This window comes from Equus asinus, chromosome 3, assembly GCF_041296235.1.
Source record: "Equus asinus isolate D_3611 breed Donkey chromosome 3, EquAss-T2T_v2, whole genome shotgun sequence".
In the NCBI taxonomy this organism is placed as follows: domain Eukaryota; kingdom Metazoa; phylum Chordata; class Mammalia; order Perissodactyla; family Equidae; genus Equus; species Equus asinus.
The window spans coordinates 156,277,668-156,299,661 of NC_091792.1; the positions used below are offsets into that span (position 1 = coordinate 156,277,668).

At 50.1% G+C, this 21,994-nt stretch overlaps 1 protein-coding gene across 2 annotated transcripts in view; it reads right to left on the reverse strand.

Annotated features, from left to right (window-relative positions):
- CRMP1 (collapsin response mediator protein 1) overlaps nt 1-21,994 on the reverse strand; it is a 72,306-nt gene that overhangs the window by 18,554 nt on the left and 31,758 nt on the right. For both annotated transcript variants that reach the window (XM_014843265.3, XM_044767854.2), the window contains exons 4-7: nt 21,516-21,680; nt 8,398-8,459; nt 6,382-6,462; nt 1,062-1,130 (exon numbers count right to left, since the gene is read on the reverse strand). In XM_014843265.3, the coding sequence (XP_014698751.2) occupies nt 1,062-1,130; nt 6,382-6,462; nt 8,398-8,459; nt 21,516-21,680 (377 nt within the window). The remainder of the gene's footprint in view (nt 1-1,061; nt 1,131-6,381; nt 6,463-8,397; nt 8,460-21,515; nt 21,681-21,994) is intronic.

Here is a 21,994-nt window from a genome sequence, read left to right on the forward strand (position 1 = left end):
TATAAAACGCCTGACGTCCGTGAACGCCCGTGTCCCACAGGTATCCTCCATTCGTTCATTCCATAACCACGTGAAAATGCCTGCTGTCTGGTTTGCTCTCTGCCCCTCCAACCAGTGCTTCTTGAACAAAAGGACCGGCTATGTTTTGTATTGTTTTCTTTTTCATTTCCAGGCTAGCGATGCCCCAAAGGTGGTCCTCCTGCTGGTGACTGGCACACAGCCCGAGCTGCAGGCCACACGCTCCGCGAGTCCCACTCTGCTCTCCAGGTGAACCCCCTGCTCACACGCCTGGGCGCAGCAGCAATGTCCACGTGCTACAGAGGTTTGGGAACATGGTCTCCAGGTCTGTCCCGGCCTCAGCAGGGAGCAGGGACGCAGCTTGTGGGCCGTGGAGCTCACATGTGGAGCACTGGGCTAAGTCAAGGGCCCCCCGGGGTAAGGAGCTTAGCTACTCATGTGCTGTGTCCTGAGTCCAGCACAGGGCCAGGCCCAGAGCGGAGGTCTGGGGAGACTGTTGGTTTGATGAAGACATCAGAAAAGAGCCTCAACTCAGAGAATGGCTTCTAGGGCACCCATCTCTTTCAAGCCCAGTCTGCTTGCCTTCCTCTGCACCCCTCTCACACACTCACACACACACACTCAAACCCTACCACTCCGGGGGTAATTTGTCCACTCTCAAGTCTTAGAACACAGTGGGCAGCATGCAGGGAACAGCTGTTCTGACGGCATGAGGCCTGGGACATGTGCCTCCACTTTCCTATCATCCAACAGGAAAGTCCTGGGTAAGGATCCTCATCCAGAGTGGACACTGAGGTGTCTGCGGGGCCTTGGTGTGAAGGTCCTGGGCCCTGGCAGAAGCAGAGTCTCTGCTCGGCTCCTCCGATTGACCTGTAGCCCCCAGGGCTCCCGAGTCAGAGGGCAGACCCCAGGGAGAGCCACATGTGCTGGGATGCTGGTGTAGGGGCTGGGATGGAGACAGGGGAACAGCTGGGCCGTCCAGCTGGAACAGCGTCGGGTGAGCTCTCGGCGACATCCACCTCACTCTGGGGAAGGTCCTTTACCTCCTCAGGTCTGCTCAGAGCGTGGCCCTCGGGACCCGTGATGCCCATCTCTAAGATCCGCTTTTGTTCCTACGAGACAAGAACAATGACTGCAGAATGTCAGAGCTGGAGGAGGCCCATCTTCCCACGCCCTGGTTAGCCAGAGGGAGCAGCTGGGGCCGGGAGGGGGAGTGGTTTGCACGGGGTCTGCCTCGGGCTGGGGGTGACCCGGTGCTTCTCTGCTCCCTCCGCTCCGCCTGTCCGCCTCCCCCTTTGCAACCCGGATATCTACATCCACAGCTGCTCTCTATTCAATCCCCGGGACCAGAGAGAGGAAGCAGGGTGATGAGAAATGAGCCTCAAAGACCAGCCACCGCCCTCCAGCCTCCAGGTCTCTGCTGTAGGGCTCTCCTTCGGGGAGAAAAGGGGAGTTTGGGTATTGCATGGATGTGGAAATCAAAGAGCCCCAAACTGGGAGTCCAGCTCCAGAACTGACCATCTTGTGACTCTGGCCAAGCTGGCCAAGCTCTTGGAGCCTCAGTCTTCTCTTCTCTACAATGGGAACAACAGCGCCTGCATCCCAGAGTTACTATCCTGAATCAACGGGGTAGCGTATGTAAAACACTTGCACAATACCTGGTGGATAGTAAAAGTCATTCACTGGCAGCCAGCTCTCATGACCTCTCCTGGGGTTCCCTCTTGCTGGTGCCTGTCTTTCTAGCAGGAAACCTCCACCGCAAGCTCACCACGTAACCTGGAAATGGTCCCCTGAGCTAACGGCCCAGATTCAAATCCATTTGCTCTGAGGTTTTCTCTCCCTAAGAACACTTTAATATCCCAAAAATATTTTTTTGCGTGGCCCAGATGTCAGCTGTGCTGCTGCTAATTTTAACTTCTGCAGTTTCTATATCATTGTTCTCGGACACGTCCCTACCGTGCACCCCGGGCCCTACCAACGAAAAACCTCACCATCTCCACTGTGCATCTCTGGTTATTAAGCCTGAGTTTATTATAGGAACATAAACTGGAAACAGTTTCAAAGTCTAACAGCTGGGGCGGATTTATGTAAACAATGGAATAATTCCAGCTATTAAAGACAGTGTTTACAAGGCACTTTTCTAAACTGTTTATAAGAAGATTTTATGATATGGAGAGATCCCTATGCAAGATTGTTTAAATGTCAGAGGCTATTTCTGTTGGAAGGAAGGCAGGAAGGGAGGATGGAAGATGACACAATGGGAGGAAAACACAGATCACAAAAAGAATAGAGTGGAGTTTCTAGTTAAAGATCATGGGCTGAGCGCACACATTATTTTCGCTCTGTTCTGAAATTCCACTAAAGTGACAGAAAAGATACACAAGAACCAAGAGAATACAGAGAAGACAACAGGTGAAAAATTCTGGAAGCTGGAAAGCAGCTGTACAACAGGTAACAGATTTACTGGAGTGAGAAAGCCAAATCTTGAGTTGGCAGTGAAGAAAGCTAAGAAGACCCCGATGAAAGCTTAAGAACTGAGGGCTCCAAACTTCTCTCTCCCGCACGGGTGGTGGGAATAGGAGGTGGTACATTCTGGAAGACCGTTCAGCAGCAGCTGCTAAAGCTGAACGCACACATGCCCACCACCAGTAATTCCACTGTTCAGCACAGGCTGACAGAAATGCAAACATACGGTTAACGAAAGACTGAACAAGAATGTTCACAGAAGCTTTATACATAACAGCCCCAAATTTGAAACAATCCAAAATACCCATCAATTGGAGAATAAACTGTGACATACTCGGCAGTGGAATTCTATACTGCAATGAAAAAGAAAAAACTATCGCTTCACGTAACAATAGGGACGAACCTCACAGACCTAGTACTGAACAAAACAAGACAGACACATACATACTGTATGGTTTATGAAGTTCAAAACCAGGAAAAATTAAGATATGTGCAGTAGACAACTTCTAAGAGGCCCCAATGAGCCCTCCTCCTGGTTTTCCTGTCCTTGTGTCATCCCCACCCCTTGCACGTGGGCTGGACCTAGCACCCTGCTCCTAATGAGCAGAACACGACAAAAGAGATGGGGTGTCACTTCTGAGATTAGGTCACAAAAAGACTCTGGCTTCCATCTTGCTCACCCTCTCACTCTTTCATCTGTTCTCTTGGAAGGAAGTCAGCTGCCCTCTTGGAGCTGCCCACATGGCAAGGAAGCAATGGGGCCTCTGGCCAACAGCCAGCAAAGAACAGAGGCCATTAGTCTGATAGCTTGCAAGAAACTGAATTCTGAAAACAACCACCTGGGTGAGGCTGGCAGTGAGTCCTGCCCCCACCCAGCCTTGAGATGCATCCTGCCTGACACCTTCACTGCAGCCTGTGAGAGACCGTGGGCCAGGGGACCCAGCTAAGCCACACCTGGACTCCTGACCCATGGGACCACGAGACAGTAAACATTTATTGTTTTAAGATGCTAAGTTGTGCGGTAATTTGTTATGCAGCCACAGATAACCAATACAGATTATGGTACCCAGAAGTCGGGTGTTACCATACCAATTATTGAAAACATGGGGCTGGTTTTGGAACCAGGCAGTGAGGAGAGGCTGGAAGAATTTCACGGAGCATGTTGGAGGAAGCCTAAACTAGCCTTGGATGGACAGTTAGCAGAAATACGGATTTTGAAGGCTCAAAAAGAAATGGGGGGCATGCCATTGGAAGCTGGAGCCTGCTATGTAGTAGCAGGAAGCTCGGCAACACTGCCACCTATGGTTATGTGGCCAGCAGGATGCAGCCCCAGTGAACTGGGGGATGCAGCTGAGGAGACTTTCCAGCAAACTCTTGAAGGTTCTGCCTCGTTTCTTCTTACTGCTTATAGTAAAATGTGAGAGGGGAGGGATAATTGAGGGAAGGAACGTGAAACAAAAAGGAACCAGGACGTGACAGTTTTGAAAATTCTCAGCCTCTCCAAAGAGTAAAACATAGTAAAAAGTAAGAAGTGGCTCTGAGCAAACCTCAAATCCAGGCCATTGCCAGAGGAACTGTAGTCTAGTGATAAAATGAAGGGTGTGACACCCAACCTTTCGTCAAGAACTCGGAAAGACAGAGTGGTGCCTCCAAGCATCATTCAGTCCCCCCAAAAAAGGCCCTTAAAGAGACTGAAGGTGTCCCCATAGATGCTCTCAAGCAAGGGCTCAAGGGCTCGTCCCTCAGCTCTCGGGCAGGGTGCAGGAGGGCTTACCTGGAAGAAATCTGTGAGGGTCTTTCATCTAATGGAGTGAACCCCAATGAGAGTCACAGGAGGCCCCCAAAGGTTTTGGGAGAATTACCTTAGCAAAACACTGGACTGAATGGGACAAAGACATACAAAACGGAAGGAGGCATTTGGGCCCCCCAAATTCTACTGGGCAGGCTGAGAAAACTACTCAGCTGCAAGCACGTGCTACCTTTCATGAAAGAGGATGGATGACTCGGAGGATGGAACCAAGAGCCCAGAAAGTGGAGCCAAGAGCCATGGAGAATTATTCTTAGGCATCAAGACCTAATCACAGAACTGTCAACATTTGTCCGAATGGGATTCAGAACTGCTGTGGACGAATGGATCCGGTGCCTGCCATTCTCCCTTTCTGAATAGGAACGCCCACACCACCACTGTGCTGTCTGTTGAGTGTGCAGAGGGCAGATGACTTGCCTCATTAACTTCACAGGCATACAGACTGTAGGGACCACATGCGAGGAGCCTCGCCCACGCCTAGACCTGACTGAGGTGATTCCAGACTTTCCCGCTGCAATGAGATGAGAACTTGGAGGACCCTGGAAGGGGACGAATGTGTTCTGCATATGAGAGGGACGCCAATCATTGGGGCCCAGAGGACAGACTGGCAGACAACCTCTGACATGGCTCCCAGGGATCCTCACTTCCTGGCAGGCACACCCTTGTCCAACCCCTTCTTTCCAGCAGTGGGCTGGACGTAGGGACTTGCTCCCAGTGAACCGAAGCTTGCTGCGTGATGGAACTGAAGCACTGTCGGTTTGGTTTTTTCTCTGAATTTGAAAGACTATCAATTTTACAAAAGAACTGTTAAGGACACAAATAATAGGAAGTAAAGCCAATAGCTGAACCTTAGCAGTGAAGCTTCAGATCTCATGCACTTAACCATCATGCACTTAACCATCACGTGCAATTCCACTGGGATGTGGAACTAGATGGAACTGCATTAACATCCCAGCTCTGCTGCCCCATGTAACATGAGCAAGTTACTAACAGCTGAGCCTCAGTTTCCCGATCTATAAAATGGGGATAATTAATCCCCATCGTGGAGTAGTCATGAACATCAACAAACAAAGTCCTTAGCGTCATGCCTGGTGTCAGATCTTTCATTGGACGCATCCAGATCTTCTCCCACATGCCCGATCTTGGTTTGTAGCATCATGATCAACCCGTGCCTCCACACCAGAGATGCGGCAGCCGTTCTTGACTTTCTCCTCTTCTTCCCCGCCCCGATCCATCGCTGAGTCCTGTGGACTGTGGTCCTTCCTATCATACTCTCGCCTCTTCCACCTCCTCTTTCTAGCTCCTCTCTTCATTTCCTATGAGAATCGCTGGAGTGATACCTAGCAGGTCACCCTGACTATTCTTTTCCTATAAAATTCTCCACCCTACAGCCAGAACGATCAAAATGGGTTCATGTCTCACTCCATCCAAAACTTTTGCGTGGCTACAACCTATTATGTGTCAGACATTGAACCTCACAGACATGCTATCGTTTAATCCTCACAACAACACAGCAGGGTAGGTGTTTCTGGAAGAAGAACGATGGCCTTCGCAGGATCGAGTTCCTTGCCCAAGGTCACAGGGCTGGGAGATGGAGGAGGCTGGGCTGGAGGAGGCTGAGATGGAGGAGGCTGGGCTGGAGGAGGCTGAGATGGAGGAGGCTGAGATGGAGGAGGCTGGGCTGGAGCGCCTGCCCCGAGCTGTGCTCTGTCCATTATCCCCACTCCCTAGTCCCGTAAGACGATGAGCGGCACCAGCTTCCATGTGCATGGCCTCTGGTATCCCCCAGTTTGCAAAGCATTTTCATTCAGACCCTTATTTATCCCTCAGGCAAACCCTTTGAGGTTCACAGGTGGTTATGTTATCCTCATCATTCAGGTGAAAAAACAGATTCAAGAGGCAATGTGGCCCGCCAAAGGCCACACTCCAGATGGTGTGGGCACAACTCACACCTAGGGTGTCCGATATGCCATCCAGTTCTTGGCTTGACCCTTCGTTGCCTGGTCCCCTCACTAATCAACACCTCCTTTTCTTATCCCTCACAAGGAGAAGCAGACTGAGCTGGAAGGGTGGACAGTCGCACCACTCACCTGAGCGATCAAATCTCCATTTTCTGCATGGACCAAGATCACCGCTCCCAGCCCCTTAAGGAAGGTGAAGGCTTCATATAGCTAAGGAGAGACCAGCGGGGATTGGGAGAGAGGCAAACATCAGAGCGCGAGCGTCTGCGAAGACTGCTCTTCTGCTCACACACAGTCACCCACCCGCCGGCTGCTGCACATGCAGCACAACCGCCCGGTCCACACCAACGGAACGCACTGCTCAGCGAGTGAGCCTGGAGAAGGACCTTGCCTTGACCAGGACACCCTTCGGAGCGAAACCAGGAGGCTGGGGCCGGGGCAGAAGGATCCAAGTCCCGCCCCGGCACGATTATACCCTCCATCCCAGCACCTGCTCGCGCCTTCTGCTCTCTTCTTGGCCTTGCTCCAGCGGAGCACCTGTAGGTGTTGACGGTGACAACTGGTGCGGAGAAGCCATTTTAAGTTTTACTGAAATTGTGTAACTAAACCTGCGAAGCCTGTATGCGCCACCCACACATCTCGGGAGATGTGTACATCTTTACAAAAATTTTAACCAGCGTCCTGTTATAGATCCCGCTATATAACTCTAACGCTCAGATAATATACACCCTGCCAACCGTCACCTTACCGAGCCACCTTGCCCGCTGCCCAAAGTCCTCTTCCCACCAGGGAGGGATCTGCAATCAGACATTTGCTCCTGGTAAGGACCCAAGCCACTGTGTCCCTTCTCCAGGGGCTCCCGAGTCTTAACAATGTGCTTCATGTGTGCAAGATGACAGCCTGTGATGTGTGCTTTCAGATGCAGACGGCAGGTGGGGAGCCACCTGGAGGCGTGAAGCACTGTTGAGGACCGACCCCTGAAGTGGGCTCAAGTCCACCCAGAGCCCGGGCTTCGGAGGAGCAGAGGTTGAGATGAAATCGACAAGCGTCTCCATTGTGCTAGAAACCCAGGCTACCTTCCCCATGAAACTGAACCACCGTTCAGCTCTCTGAAAGCCTTTCGAGGACTGCACCAAAGGCTGCCAGGGCATCTTGGGGTGAGTCATTTTCTGGAACCCCAAGTGTTTATTTTGAAAGACAAGACATGGAATACTCCTCCTGGTGCACATCAAACCCATGGGAACAGGAGCAACAGCACAGCAACACCCACACGGCACCCACTGCGTGCCCGGCCCTGTCCGAGAGCTTGACTTGTGTTAAGTCATTTAATCCACCAACCACCTCTATAAGGCAGGTGCTATGATGAAGCTCAAGCACAGAGAGGTTGGGAAAGCTGCCCCAGGCTGCAGAGCAAGGCCAGGGCCTGCAGGCCAAGCAGTCTGGCTCTAGCATCCAGGCCCTTCGTCACCATGCTGTGCCACCTTCACAACAAGAGGGGGCAGGGCAATGATAACAAAACAAACCCAGGACTCCCAGTGGGGTAAGAAAGCCAGGTGCCCGGTAAGGAGTAACCCCTACACCTGCACCGCCCAGAGAGCAGCATCTTCCCTGGCTCATTTCATCCACATAACAACTGTTTGAGGTTGGCAGGCCAGAGACGATTACATCCTCTAGACGAGAAATCTGAGAAAAAAGGTGACCTAGGAGTGGCTTGAGGGACAGCCAGGGCTCTCCTCCAGGGTCAGAGCTAATGAAACCATCCCCGACCTTGCTTGAGCCCCAGGACCACCTGCGGAGCTCCAGGAAGTCCAGATTCCTGAGCCCCGCCCCCGAGTTTCTGTGAGGGGATCTGAGAGGCCGTATTTTTAGTGAGTTCTTTAGGGGATGCTAAGGATGCATCGGGTTTGGGAATCACCATGCAAGGAATCACCAGCTCCATCCCACTCTAGAAGCCAGAAAGGCAGGCAGGCCCAGAGAGCGGCGATGGCCAACACAGGTCACCCTGCAATTTAGTGTCAGAACCAGGAGTCGAATCCAGAGCTTTCCACTGCCCGTTCTGACATCTCCCTGGCCCTGGGCCGCCTGGCCTGGCAAGGCTGGCTGATTCCTCCCCGGAGAGGAGAGGAGGTATGCTGGAGAACCTACCTGGCTGTCCGACATTTGGTAGAGGTCCTTATAGGCCATGTAGACTTGGAAGGAGTTGACGCCTGATCAAGATAGGAAAGAACAGAAAAGTGTGTTTAAGAAAAAAGGAACGTGTCTTTCCAGTCAATAGATGATCACAGTACAGAGCAGTAACCATGAGGATGGAAGGGCGCCCTTGGAATTCACAGCAGGAACCTCACCCAGCCTGGGGGCCTGGAGGAGGGGCAGAGGAGGCTTCCAGGGAAGGTCACAGTAAGCTGAATCTGAAGGAGGGGGAGGAGGAGGCGGGGCAGGGGGAGGGGACTACCCGGGCTGAGGGAGGGGTGTGCAGGAGCATGGACAGTAAGGAGGATGAAAGGACATCAGCTGTGCAGGAACTGGAAAGTGTCCTGGCGCTGAAGCAAAGGGCTCATGTGCTTTTTATTAATCCTCTGTAGTTTTTTTTTATTAATGGTAAAGCACACGCAACAAACTTCACCATCATGACCATTTTACAGCATACAATCCAGCGGCATTTAGTGCATTCACAATGTTGTGCAGTCATCACCATGATCGAGTAGAGCATGTACTTTGAAAGCAAGGGAGTGACGTGATCAGACTTTTTTGTCTGAGAGAGACTATTCCGGAAGCAGTGTGGAGGATGGGTGTGCAGAAGAGCGCGGAGAAATGGCAACAGGTAGGAGGATGCTGGAGGCAAAAGGGACAGGTGTGCTGAGGCTCTGAGCCAGGGCGGGGGCTGCAGGGATGGAGGGGGGGCGGGGATTCCAAAAGGCTGAAAGGACAGGACTTCAGGTACTTAACGTGCAGGGGTGGCAGGCCAGCAGGGAGCGGGCAGGTGCGGGGGTGGGGGCTGCTCCCAGTTCACCTTCAAACAGCTAGAGGACGGGCACCACACAGGGCACGTTATTCCGTCCCGCATACCTGGAGCATGTGTTACGCAATCAACGTTTGTTGACGGAATCAGGAAACGTTTGGGTAAGAAAAAGAATTTAAGGCAAAAGTATTCAGTGGGGTTGAGACTTCTTTTATACGAAGCAATAGTGAAAACAAACCAAAAGCCTTTTCTTGTGCAGCAAACTTTGGCAACAAAGAGCTGTCCTCTTAAAAGATCAAGGAAAATTAAAAAATATTCAGAGATTAATGTAAAGCTATCAGTCTCTCACTAATCACGTGTACTTATATAAAAATAACAGGACAATTAATTGACATTGTATTCCTTATAAAGGTAAACCTTTTTTTAAAATATAAAAACAAAAACTCAGTATGCAGGTGGAAGAAGTATCAATGGGTGAGGATAAGAGCACAGTGAGAGGTGAGGGCACAGCCTTCAATGCCTCATTACTTTTGAAAGGTGAGAACAGACAACCAAGAAGGCTTCCGTGATGAGAAATTTTAAAAGAGGTAAGTGGAACTTCACCAGAAATGCGAAGGAAACAGTACAGATAAAAGCAGAAATAATGGTTTAGGAAACAGATGGTAGAAATTAATAACCCCTAGAACTGGTTCTGGGGGGGGATAGATAGGGGTTAAAGTTATCTCAGATTAGAAGCTATCACAAAAAAATCGTGAGTGATTTGACTTGCAAATGGAAACCTTCTGTAAGTCAATTCTTAAAAACTCAAAATAAATAGCAAACAATCAACATGGTAAACATATCTGCAACAAATTTAGCAGAAGTTTAAAAAAAACTCTTATTTAAAAAACCCGACAGTGGTTCCTTTTCGGGGAGGAGGGGCTGTGGCTGCTCGGGGCCCGGGTAATGTCTGGTGGGCAGCTGGCAAAGTCCTATTTCATGCCTGAGTGGAGTAAGCTCATAAATAATTCATAAAGCCACATTTTTGATTTGTGTGGTTTTTCTGTATCTGTTTTATTTTATGTCTAAAAAGATTAAAATAAAAGCGAAGAAGAAAAAAAACCAAAGGCAAACAGTATTTGGAGACAATTTAAGAAAAACAAATGGCTAACTAAAATATGTTGCCCACTGCTAGTGAATGCGCATCAAAATGAGTCTCTTTTACATAGCAAGTGACAGTGAAAATTGGCACAACCAATTTGCACCTGCTTAGAAAAACACTTAAGCAACACATATCAAGAGCTATAAATGTTCCCGTATCTTTGGGCTGATAATGCTACTTCTAGCAGCAGAGCCTTGGGAAATACAGTAGGCCCTCATACTCACAAAACCTCCCAAATCCACATATGCATCACCACGGTTTTTCTCCAAGGAGGTTTCATGGAACACCCGTTCCGGAGGAGCGCATGGAACACCCGTTCTGGAGGAGCGCATGGAACACCTGTTCTGAAGGAGCGCATGGAACACCCGTTCTGGAGGAGCGCATGGAACACCTGTTCTGAAGGAGCGCATGGAACACCTGTTCTGAAGGAGCGCATGGAACACCTGTTCTGAAGGAGCGCATGGAACACCCGTTCTGGAGGAGCGCATGGAACACCTGTTCTGAAGGAGCGCATGGAACACCCGTTCTGGAGGAGCGCATGGAACACCCGTTCTGGAGGAGCGCATGGAACACCTGTTCTGAAGGAGCGCATGGAACACCTGTTCTGAAGGAGCGCATGGAACACCCGTTCTGAAGGAGCGCATGGAACACCTGTTCTGAAGGAGCGCATGGAACACCCGTTCTGGAGGAGCGCATGGAACACCTGTTCTGAAGGAGCGCATGGAACACCCGTTCTGGAGGAGCGCATGGAACACCTGTTCTGAAGGAGCGCATGGAACACCTGTTCTGAAGGAGCGCATGGAACACCTGTTCTGAAGGAGCGCATGGAACACCTGCTCTGAAGGAGCGCATGGAACACCTGTTCTGAAGGAGCGCATGGAACACCTGTTCTGAAGGATCGCATGGAACACCTACTGGGTTGTCAACTCCTTCCTAATAGCCTCCAGCTCTCAGAACTTTCTCACATTCTCTAGCAACTACCCTCTTCCCTATGTACCAGGTAACCTTGGAAGCAGCCATGTTCACACCTGGGGCCCCAGATCATAGATGGCCAGTCCAGGGCTGGGCACCTGGCTGACGCCAGGCAGAGCCAGGAGGAGGGAGTGAGTCCAACTGACACCAAAGGACAACTGGCTGGTCTCTGAAACAGATGTCCACCAGACAAAGCGTGGGCTGTTGCATCCCACCGTAGGGACTATGGCAGTCGAGAATGCGGGTCAGGGTGAGAGGGGAGAAGCGGGCTGGCTCAAAGAGAAAACTTAGGTGAACATGAGGAAGATGCCTGGCATGGGATCCTTGGCCTCATCTCTGAGGCAAATCTGCTTCTTTTAGCTTCAGCCGAGCCCTGGAGGGATTCTGTTTTTCGCAATCAAACCCAAGGATGTTGATCTCTATATCAACAGGAGTGCTGAGAGGATGAAGAGAAACTGGATTCATCAACAATAAACAGGTTTCTTTACTGCACGGGCTTCTCACAGGCTTTCACATGATAATGTGCATTAAGGATATTCACGAAGAGAATAAACAGGGAGCATTTCCCAAACTTACTAGACCCCAGAAACCCTTTTTCATGGAATATTTATTTTCTCACGCATCATATATTTACTGAGTACTTACTATGTGCAAGGATCATTCTAGAAGCTAGAGATACAGCTGTGAACAAGGTAGGAAGGAGCCCTGTCTACATCCTGGTGGGAATATTCAATAAGCAAACAAGTAAGATCATTTCACGTACAGATAGGAGCCAGGAAGACATTAAACAGGCTGCTAAGTTTTTTTTTTTTTTTTTTTTTTTTAAAGATTTTATTTTTCCTTTTTCTCCCCAAAGCCCCCCGGTACATAGTTATATATTCTTCGTTGTGGGTCCTTCTAGTTGTGGCATGTGGGGTGCTGCCTCAGCGTGGTTTGATGAGCAGTGCCATGTCCGCGCCCAGGATTCGAACCAACGAAACACTGGGCCGCCTGCAGCGGAGCGCGCGAACTTAACCACTTGGCCACGGGGCCAGCCCCAGGCTGCTAAGTTTTTTAAAGTTTCACAAAATTTCTGCAGCAACTCCCATCAAGAGATAGCCTCTTTCCCCACTCGTTGAAGGGGGGCTGGTCTTGAGACTTGCTCTGACTGACAGAACGACGCAGAAGTGACATGTACAAGCTCCACGCCTCGGCCTATAGTGCTGGCAGGTTCTCTCTCACCCTCTCGGAACCACCATGGGGAGAAGCTCACCACAGCCTGCTGGAGAACAGATCATGGAAAGAGCCATCCTGGCTGTCCCAGCCATTCCAGCTGAGGCCCAAGGCACGAACGAGCCAGGGCGTGAGCAGCAGAAGCGCCCAGCTGAGCCCACACCCAAGTGCCTCTCCCCAGAGCTGTGAGCAAATAAACAACTGCTGGTTTTTCTCAGTGGTGGTCAAATACACATCACGTAAAATCTACCATCTTAACCATTTTTAAGTGTACAGGTCAGTGGCGTTAAGTACTTTCACATTGCTGTGCAACCGTCACCACCATCCGTCTCCGGAAGTTCATCATCTTGCAAAACCGAAACTCTGTCCCCATTAAACACTAATTCATTCCCCACTCCTGAGCCCCTGGCAGCTACCGTTCTACTGTCTCTACAGGAATCTAACTACTCCAGGACCTCACATGAGCGGTGGCATACAGTATTTGTCCTGTGTGACCGGCTTATTTCCCTCAGCATGATGTCCTCAAGGTTCACCCGTGTTGTAGCACGTGTCACAGTCTCCTTCCTTTTTAAAGCCGAATACTCTTCCCTTGTACAGATATACCACATTTTGTATGTCCACTCACCCGTCAGTGAACATTTGGGCTGTTTCCACCTTGTGGCTGTTGTGACTAATGCTGCTGTGAACGTGGTCCACACATATCTCTTCAAGTCCACACCCAGAAGAGGAACTGCTGGGTCATATGGTAGCTCTATTCTTAATTGTTTGAGGACCTCTATTCTGTTTTCCTTAGCAGCTGCACCATTTTACATTCCCACCAGCAATGCACAAGGGTTCTGATTTCTCCACATCCCAGCCAACACATTATTTTCTGGGTTTTTGATAGCAGCCATCATAATGGGTGTGAGGTTATATCTCATTGTAGTTTTAACAGTTGCTGTTTTAAGCCACTAGGTTTTGGAATGGTCTGTTATAAAGCAAAGACTCAATGATGCAGAAATTAGTGCCTGCAGGTCTGGCGCTGCAGTAGCCCAACCCTAAAACCTGTGGCACTGGCTTTGGGACAGGGTGTTACAGGCTCTTAACAGTCCTGATATCAGTTCCCCCACATTGAACCCAGCGTATATGGGGTTAAAACTAAAACCCACCACCCCCTTTCCTGCTTCTCTAGCTCCACTCATATGTAAATACCTGTTTCTTTAAACTTGGACTCCTTGAGCTTTACAACTAAATGGGAGTTACAAATTGTTAAAAGCCCAAGTGGCCTGGTGTTGGAGGCACACTAAAGGTTAGCTAATCACGTGTCCTTGAAGTTTGCCAGGAAAGCCGCTGTCTCAAGAATATCAAGGAGCGGAGGCTTCCCAGACCTCAACTCCTCGACTCCCGGTGCTCGAACCCGCCTCAAACAAGACGAGAAGACAACGGCGAAAGACGCCCACCGGCCATCCTCCTATCTCACCCTCCCCTTGCAGCGGAGACCTTGCTGCAAGCAGCCTCTCAACGCCAAACGCAGGCTGGTGGGAAAGCACAGAGCTGCACAAGCTGCATGTTCCCGCCTCCCCTACCCAAACCCCAAACAAAAATCCCCACCCATTCCTCATCGAGGAGCTGGCAATTTTTGAGGCATGAGCCCTTGCTTTGCTCCCTGTGCCTGGCATAGTTAAAACCTTTCCTCTTCCACTCAAGACTCTGTTCTCATTATTTGGATTGGCATTGGGTTCAGAGACCGAACTTTCGGTTACAAGGGTAGGGGGTGGAGGCGGGAAGATCTGGGGAAAAGTGTCAGCAAAGGCTGGGAAAACACCCCATGAACCGCTAGTGGAGAGCAGAAAACGGGTGCCTCACATGAGGTAGCAGAAAACAACGGGAAAAACTGCCACCTGTGCTAACTTGGAGGAGAATGCACCTAGAGAATTTGTGGATCCAGTGAGGGTGATTTTCACGAAGAATGTTGCATGTCCATGGGCATCTTCAAGTGACAGATGAAATGAAAGAGGAACTGAGAGGGAGATGAAGGAAGTATTCCGTTTGCAAGCAGAGTATAGTGGGCACATAGGGACTGCTTCTCAGCTCTACTCCTGCCAGTTCACAAACAATTCTCAAGGTGAAAAATGGCCTTGGGGTGAAGATTAAGTCCACGGTATATATGGGAGTCTTTGATAAGACCTCAGGAAAAGGTGGTGCCCAGTAAACTTCCTAAGCTAGACAAAAGGGCTTCTAAGGATCTTAAAGGCACTGTCATGCAGCAAACTGAAAATCACCTAAAGTAGAGAGAAGTTTGTCTCAAAAAAGATTTGCCCAGTGGAGGGAACTGTAATCTGACACATTGGAAACCCATAATATTTTTCAGAAAATTGTACCATCTTTGACTAAAAGAGACTGAGATGGTTCAAAATGAAATGGGGCCTCTGGACCACCAACTTTCTATGGGTAGGAAAAAGGCTGAGAAAGCTACTCAGCTGCCACATGGTCCATTTTCATGGAAAAGGAACTACGTCTCTGAGGGTCAGGCTAAGAGTCCAGAGGGTGAAGCTTCAGCTATGCAAAACAATGGCCTACGGCGGGGGACAGCAAACTTTTCTGTAAAGGGCTAGACAATAAATGTTTTAGGCTTTGTGGGCCGCATACAGTCTCTGCCACATATTCTTTGTTTTTGTTGTTGTTGTTGTTGTTTGTTTGTTTTGTTTTGTTTTTAAAAACCTTTAAGAATGTAAAAGGGGGCCCAGCCTTGTGGCAGAGTGGTTAAGTTCATGTGCTCCACTTTGGCAGCCCGGGGTTTCATGGGTTCAAATCCTGGCTCTGGACATGGCACTGCTCATCGGGCCATGCAGAGGTGGCATCCCACAGAGCACAACCAGAAGTACCTACAACTAGAATATACAACTATCTACTGGGGGGCTTTGGGGAGAAGAAGAAGAAAAGATAAATAAAAAAGAAGATTGGCAACAGATGTTAGCTCAGGTGCCAATCTTTAAAAAAAAAAAAGAATGTAAAAGATATTATTCTTTTTTTCTTTTTCTTTTTTTTGGGGGGGCGGGGGTGAGGAAGATTGGCCCTGAGCCAACATCTCTGTCAATCTTCCTCTGTTTTGTATGTGGGGCGCCGCCACAACATGGCTTGATAAACAGTGTGTAGGTCCATGCCTGGGATCCGAACCCATGAACCCTGGGCTGCCAAAGCAGAGTGTGCGAACCTAACCACAAACCACCAGGCCAGCCCCTAAAAGACATTCTTAGTTCATGGGCCAGACATGGGCCGCAGGCCAGATCTGGGCCACACATTGAGCCTACCAGCACCTGAACTCAGGCACTACTCTCAAGGAGAACTGGGCCCTGATGAAGGAACTTTCCATATCGCTGGAGTCACTGGGCCTGGCAACGTGTCCAGCTGGGTTCCAGAATTTCTATGGATTTGTGACTATGTGCCACTCATTTTTCTCTTCTCAACTAGGAGTATTTATTGTGGTTACCCCGTCCCTATCCCGCCTTTGTATGTTGGGTGCATGGGGTGGGGAGGCACAAAATTTACCTCTTGAGTTCACAAGTCTTTGGATCAAGAGCAGCCACACCCAAGGAGCCTCAGCTGCATCCTACGTAGATGCTCATAATGACATACTGGGCTTTGAGCCTGATGCCATCACTGGACGGAAATTTTGCAACTGCTGGGTGGAAGTAAGAATGTTTTGTATGTAGAAGGACTATAAATAATTGTGGCCAGAAGGAGATACTATGGTAGATTAAAACGGCCACACATCCTTCGAGGTTCCTCCTGTCGGAGGTGGAGTCTTTTTGTCATCCCTTAAATCTGGGCTGGTCTTGTGACGCGATTTGACCAATAGGATGCAAGTGAAATGATTCTGTGTGAGTTCTAAGCTTGATCCTCAATAGGACTTTCAGCTTCTGTGCTCACCTGTTGGAACCCTACACCGCGTGAAGAGGCCCCAGAGAGCCCATCGGAGGATGAGAGACCACACGTGGATGCACCTCAGCTGAGGCCCGAACGACTGGGTGAGCCCAGGAAGGATCAGCAGAGGAGCTTCTCGGCTGAGCCCAGCTACAACTGCCACCAACAGAATCACAAGCTACTAAGTGATTGCTGCCCCGAGTTTGGAGGGGTCTGTAACACAGCAAAGGCTAGCTGGTCACAGGGTAATGTGATAGAAGACAAAGGAGGGTCCTGAAGAAGGATCCAGAAGCTTCACTCCAAAAAGAGGAATAATGCCATTGCCTGTGCATCGCTGGTCTGAGAAAACAACCAAGTAACACAGGCCAGCGCGTGGCCCACGGTGAGCACACGGCTGATGCGCGTTCCTCTCCTCTTCACTCAGCTTGTTTTTCCCCTCTTTTCAATGCTTTCTAAATTAAAGTCTCTATTTTGAGACTGAAATGCTGCTGACATCCAACAAACCAATCATTACCGTTAATAGTGTTTGGGGCCTCTGGCTTAGCAATCACAGGCAGGACGCCCCTCTCAGTGGTTTATGATAAATTCCATCCAGGGGAAGACTTTCTCCCCGCTCCAAGTCTGCACAGAACCCTGACACCATCCTACTCTAGAATAACTTCCTCGTGTATTTTGAGGTTTCTGAAATAAGCCAGGATTGCTTGGCTTAAGGATGGAGTCAAGGGCTGAATGCTGGCTCTCGTAAGGTGCAGCCCGAGCTGGTCCCTGAGAGAGTCCAGTGCACCTGCTCCTCAGGCGGCCAGGACGCAGTGCAAAGGGCACCCGACAAGGAGGCCAGGGGCTGGGCGGCAGCTTCGAGGAGTTGCCAGCTGTGCCCTCACCATGGCTCCCAGCAAAGGGAGCACCCAAGGAGATAAATCCCACCCGAGGCCCAGCCGTCGTCCCGCCTGCGCCCTGATAGAGGACGTGTTCTCCCCATTGTCCGCCCTGAGAGGGCGCCTCTGTGCAGTTCCCACGAAGACACTGACAGCGCTGGCAGCAGCTGTGTCCAGCTGACTCCAGGTCCCAGTCGCTGTGACAGTGGGAAGTTATTACATCTCTCTGGATTTCAGTTTCCCCATTTCTAAAAAAAATGGGATTAAACTGAAGGGGCTCTAAATTTACTTCCCATCCTAAAAATTTCCTGCACTTGATTTTACCGTATAATCAAGATGACCATCGAGATTCCTGAGCAGGACCTTCTGACTTAGAGAGAGCCGGGCTAAAATGCTCCAGGAAAAGAAGCCAGGCATGCTCCGCCCTTTCCCCTCCCTTCCTCTGTCCCTCTCTCTCCCTTCCTTCCCTAACTTATTCATTCACTCAATAAACATTTACTGAGTGCTTATTCTATGCCAGGGATGTGCTGAGTTCTTGGGATACAGAAGTTATAAGAGCATCTTTCAGGACACAGCCACCTCACCAGTATCTGCTGCATCTCTCCTGTGTGCAGGCACCGGTCACATGATAGTAAGACAGGTCCCTGCCCTCCAGGAGCTCACATCTGGGCTGGGTGAGGGGACATCAACAAATAGGCAGGCAAAGACAACCTATTATTGTCAACCCTATGGTGGGGATGTCTGGGAGCCATTGCGTGGGCACTGAATCTGGACACAGGAGATCAGGGCAGGCTTCAGAGAGGAAGGTGTAGCTCAGCCATGAATGGAAGAATAAGAAAAGGCAGGAAGAATGTTCCAGAAGGGAAACAGCATTCACACAGTCCTGAGAAGAAGAGTCAGCCTGAAGCATGTGGCTGAAGCTGGGTGCCAGGGCCTGGGGCACCAGGTGGGTCTGGAGAGGTGGGCAGGGGTCCTGGGGAAAAGGCCCTTGAAAGCCACAGGGGCACCTTGGAACTCGTCCTGGGGATAATGTGGAGCTGCTGCAGCCCTCACACAGGCTGCTTTCTTAAAATCCCACACCTGTGGCTGTGGGGAGAAGGTACCGGAGGGGGGTCAGAGACAAGTGACGAGGCTGAGGAGGGATCATGATGGGACATAATGAGCCTCACATCAGAGAAGGGACTGTGGCAGAGACCCCTGGATAGATCTGGGCTATTGCAGAGGCAAAGCTGGGGATCCAGGTGATGGACGGGGAGGGCAGAGTAAGGGAAGGAGGCATCAAGAATGATCCTTAATACGGTTCCCCAGATTTCTGCTTGAACGAATGGCTGGACAAGGGTGCCCGTCACTGAGACGGGGGCACTGGAGTGAGGGCAGAGTTCACAGGGAAAGGTGAGTTCTGGGGGGACCCGGAAGGTTGAGCCACCTGTGGGCATCTAGGAAGCCATGTCCTACCTGGGCCTGGGCTGGGGTCACAGGCAGATGGAAGCCGGGGGAGGGGAGCTGGGATGGAGCCTGAGGTCTCCACCGTCCTCAGGGAGGAAGAGGGAAACCAGGAGGCGCTGGCGGGGCTTGTAAGCTAGGATCCCACGGTGTTTTGACGGGGGCCTGCGGGTGCACAGAGGAGGGGCGGGGGCTTCAGCCAATGCTTCCCTGAGACAGCGACGCCTGACTTGAGGAGAAGAAGGACTTACTGAGCTCGGGAGCCCCGATAACAATATGCTCTAGAACCCGTCCACCCAATATGAGACACAGGACTGGCCAACAGGAAGGAAAGGGCAGGAACAATGGCCTGGATGGGGCTGCCTCTGCGGAGGACTCAGCATCTCTTACCTTGTTTCCCCTCCAGACCCTGCAGGCTGCCTGTACTTAACCCTCCCAGACCCAGAAGAGAGCCCCCTCGCCGGCCCAGCCATCCAAGAGCAGGGGGTTCAGAGCCTGGGGCCTCCTGCTGGGAACGTGAGGTGGAACCTGTGACCTGTCCTTGCAGAACATCATGCATACTATAGTTCTCTTAATGAGAACATTGTGCATAAGTGAGCGCATACACACATACACAAACAGGATAGGTATATACACATATGTACACACACATTCAAAGTTTTTGCATATTCATATACAAAGAGAAAAATGCCTGGAAAGACAACCACCAAATTATCACTTTTTAATTTATATATTTGCATATTGTTTTAATAAACACGTACTAATTCTGAACTTAAGTCAATAAAAAGCATTTTATAATGCTGGTCAGACACTTAAAACCCATGAGTGTCCCTAAAAATGTCACCACATCTTTTCCTTGAAGGTTCTAGTCAAAGGAAAAAAGCAGCTCTGCCCTCTTCCAGGACAATGCAATGAAAACGACCCACAAAGCCCCCTCCCTACAGAGCTGTGGCACTCTCTCAGGACTCTGTAATCCTGGTATTGTGCCTGGACCCCTCTCCAGTCCCCACGCACCGTTCCACTGTTAACACTGATGTGGGGAAGCCCCTGGAGAAGGAGGAAAATTGCTCAGGGTCTAACACTGGTGAGGAAGGCAAGACGCAAAACTGTAAATTCCCGTGGATCGTGATTCTGCACAAAAGAAGAGCGTGGTCACAAGAACTGCAATGGAGGGATCGTGCCTTCCTGACACAGAGAGCTCAGATACACAAACACCAAAATGGTAAGTGGGCAAAGAATACAATCGGGCACTCACATAAGGAAAAACCCGCAAAATGTTTAATGTAATTAGTGATTAAAGAACTGGACAGCACAATGGCAGACTGACTTTCACCGATCAAGTCAGCAAGGGTTTCACAGAAGCAACAGCACCCAGCGGTGCAAAATGCAGGGACCGAGAGACACGGGGCTGTGGGCGTGCAAGTGGCGCATCTTCTGGGAAAGCAATTTGGGGGTAAGTGTCCTGATTTTGGAAAATGTTAAAACCTTGACCTCGTAATTCCACCTCTGGAAACCTAAAGAAATAATTAAAAATGCAAACAAATGTTTATTTATGGAGATGTTCACCATAACAAATGTATAGTAAGGCACACCCAAGTGCCCAATAAAAAGAAAAGAGTGAACCATCCCCTCGTGTACGAGGGGCCATCAAAAAGTTACCAATGAGGAGTAATGGTTATTCATAAAATGTTAAGTGAAAAAAAGAAGGATTCCCAATAACAGCTGGCGAATAACTATATAAGGAGAAAATCGTCTAAACAGACAGGGAACGGAAAGCAATAACCCTTAACATTAATGGTAAGTGGCAATTGGGGGTAGGACCAGAAGAAAAACATTTTTTTTCTTCTCTCAATTTTCTGACTTTTTGTATTGTGGCGATGACATTTTTATAATGAGAAGACACAGCGTATATATTCTAAAAATGGGAAGCACCCCCCTGCTCCCCTTGAAGCACCCCGTTCACTTGAGGCTGCCTCCTCAGACAGCCTCCAGAAGCGGTCCGTTCTGGCCTGACCGCCCACTGCCTGGGGCACTCTGTTCTCTTGTGCTTTGTTTCCGTGTGTCTTCAGCTCAGTTCAGCTCCCTTGGATGTAATGCACACTGTGACGTGTCTACACTGTGCAGGGATGCCTGGTGTCACCCAGAGGGGAGCCAGGGTGGGATATAGAGAGGTATAGACACAATCCCCTCCCTCCTAGAGCTCAGGGTTTAAGAGAAGAGCCGGACAGACACCCAGTGTCCCATAATCCAAGAACAACGGAAAAAGTGCCAGCAACAGCCCCGAGGAACCTGCTGTGGATATTTGAGGAAAGAAGCAATTCTGATGGGGGAAACTGCAGAAGGCGACAGCTGAGCTGGGTAGCATGGGGACAGGCAGAGCAGAAAGAAGGGCATTCCTGGTGAGGGGAAGAGCAGGAGCAAAGGCCCAGCAGTGTAGCCGGCTTTAGGGGATGGCGTCGGGGAGAACAAGTACCCAGATGAGTTTATGGTAGAGAAAGAAAAGTGAGGCTAGAGCAGCGAAGGCCTTTGTGCCAGGCTAGGCAAATCGGGCTTTCTTCTGTGAAGAGGGGGCCTGCAGGAGAAGAGGACAGACTCCTTAAAGAGGGCGGCCTGTTTTCCCACGGTTCAACCAGGAGTGCACAGCTCATGGTTTGGCGCACAGCAGATGCAGATAAAGGGATTTTTAATCCCACACAACGGGATCCATCAAAGAACCAGGGATTCCAGAAGTGTGCCCCATTCCAGGGCTTCGACTGACCTTTGTCCTGCACCAGCACCTCCAGCTCCTCCCGAACGCCATCGTACCAGCTTGTGATGTCCACATGGAGGGAGTAGTCACAGCAGGATTTGGTGTCAGCTGCTTCATGCCATTTCTCGAAGGAGGTCAGCAGGCTGGACCCAGGTTCAGGGACAACATGGTCAACTGGGACAGAAGAATATGCATCATGTTCCAACATGCTTACGAAACGAGCTCTTCCAATGGCAGCCTCTTCACCGCCATCATCATCATCACCACCAACATCATCATCATCACCATCATCACTACCATCATCGCCATCACTACCAGCCCATCACCATTATCACCATCATCAGCAGCAGCAGCACCACTTCCATCACCCAGATCCTCATCCTCATCATCACCAGCCTTTTCATCATCACTTCCACGATCATCATTGTCAATATTGCCATCATTGTCACCAAGACTACCGTAACCATCAGCAGTGACATCGTCACCAC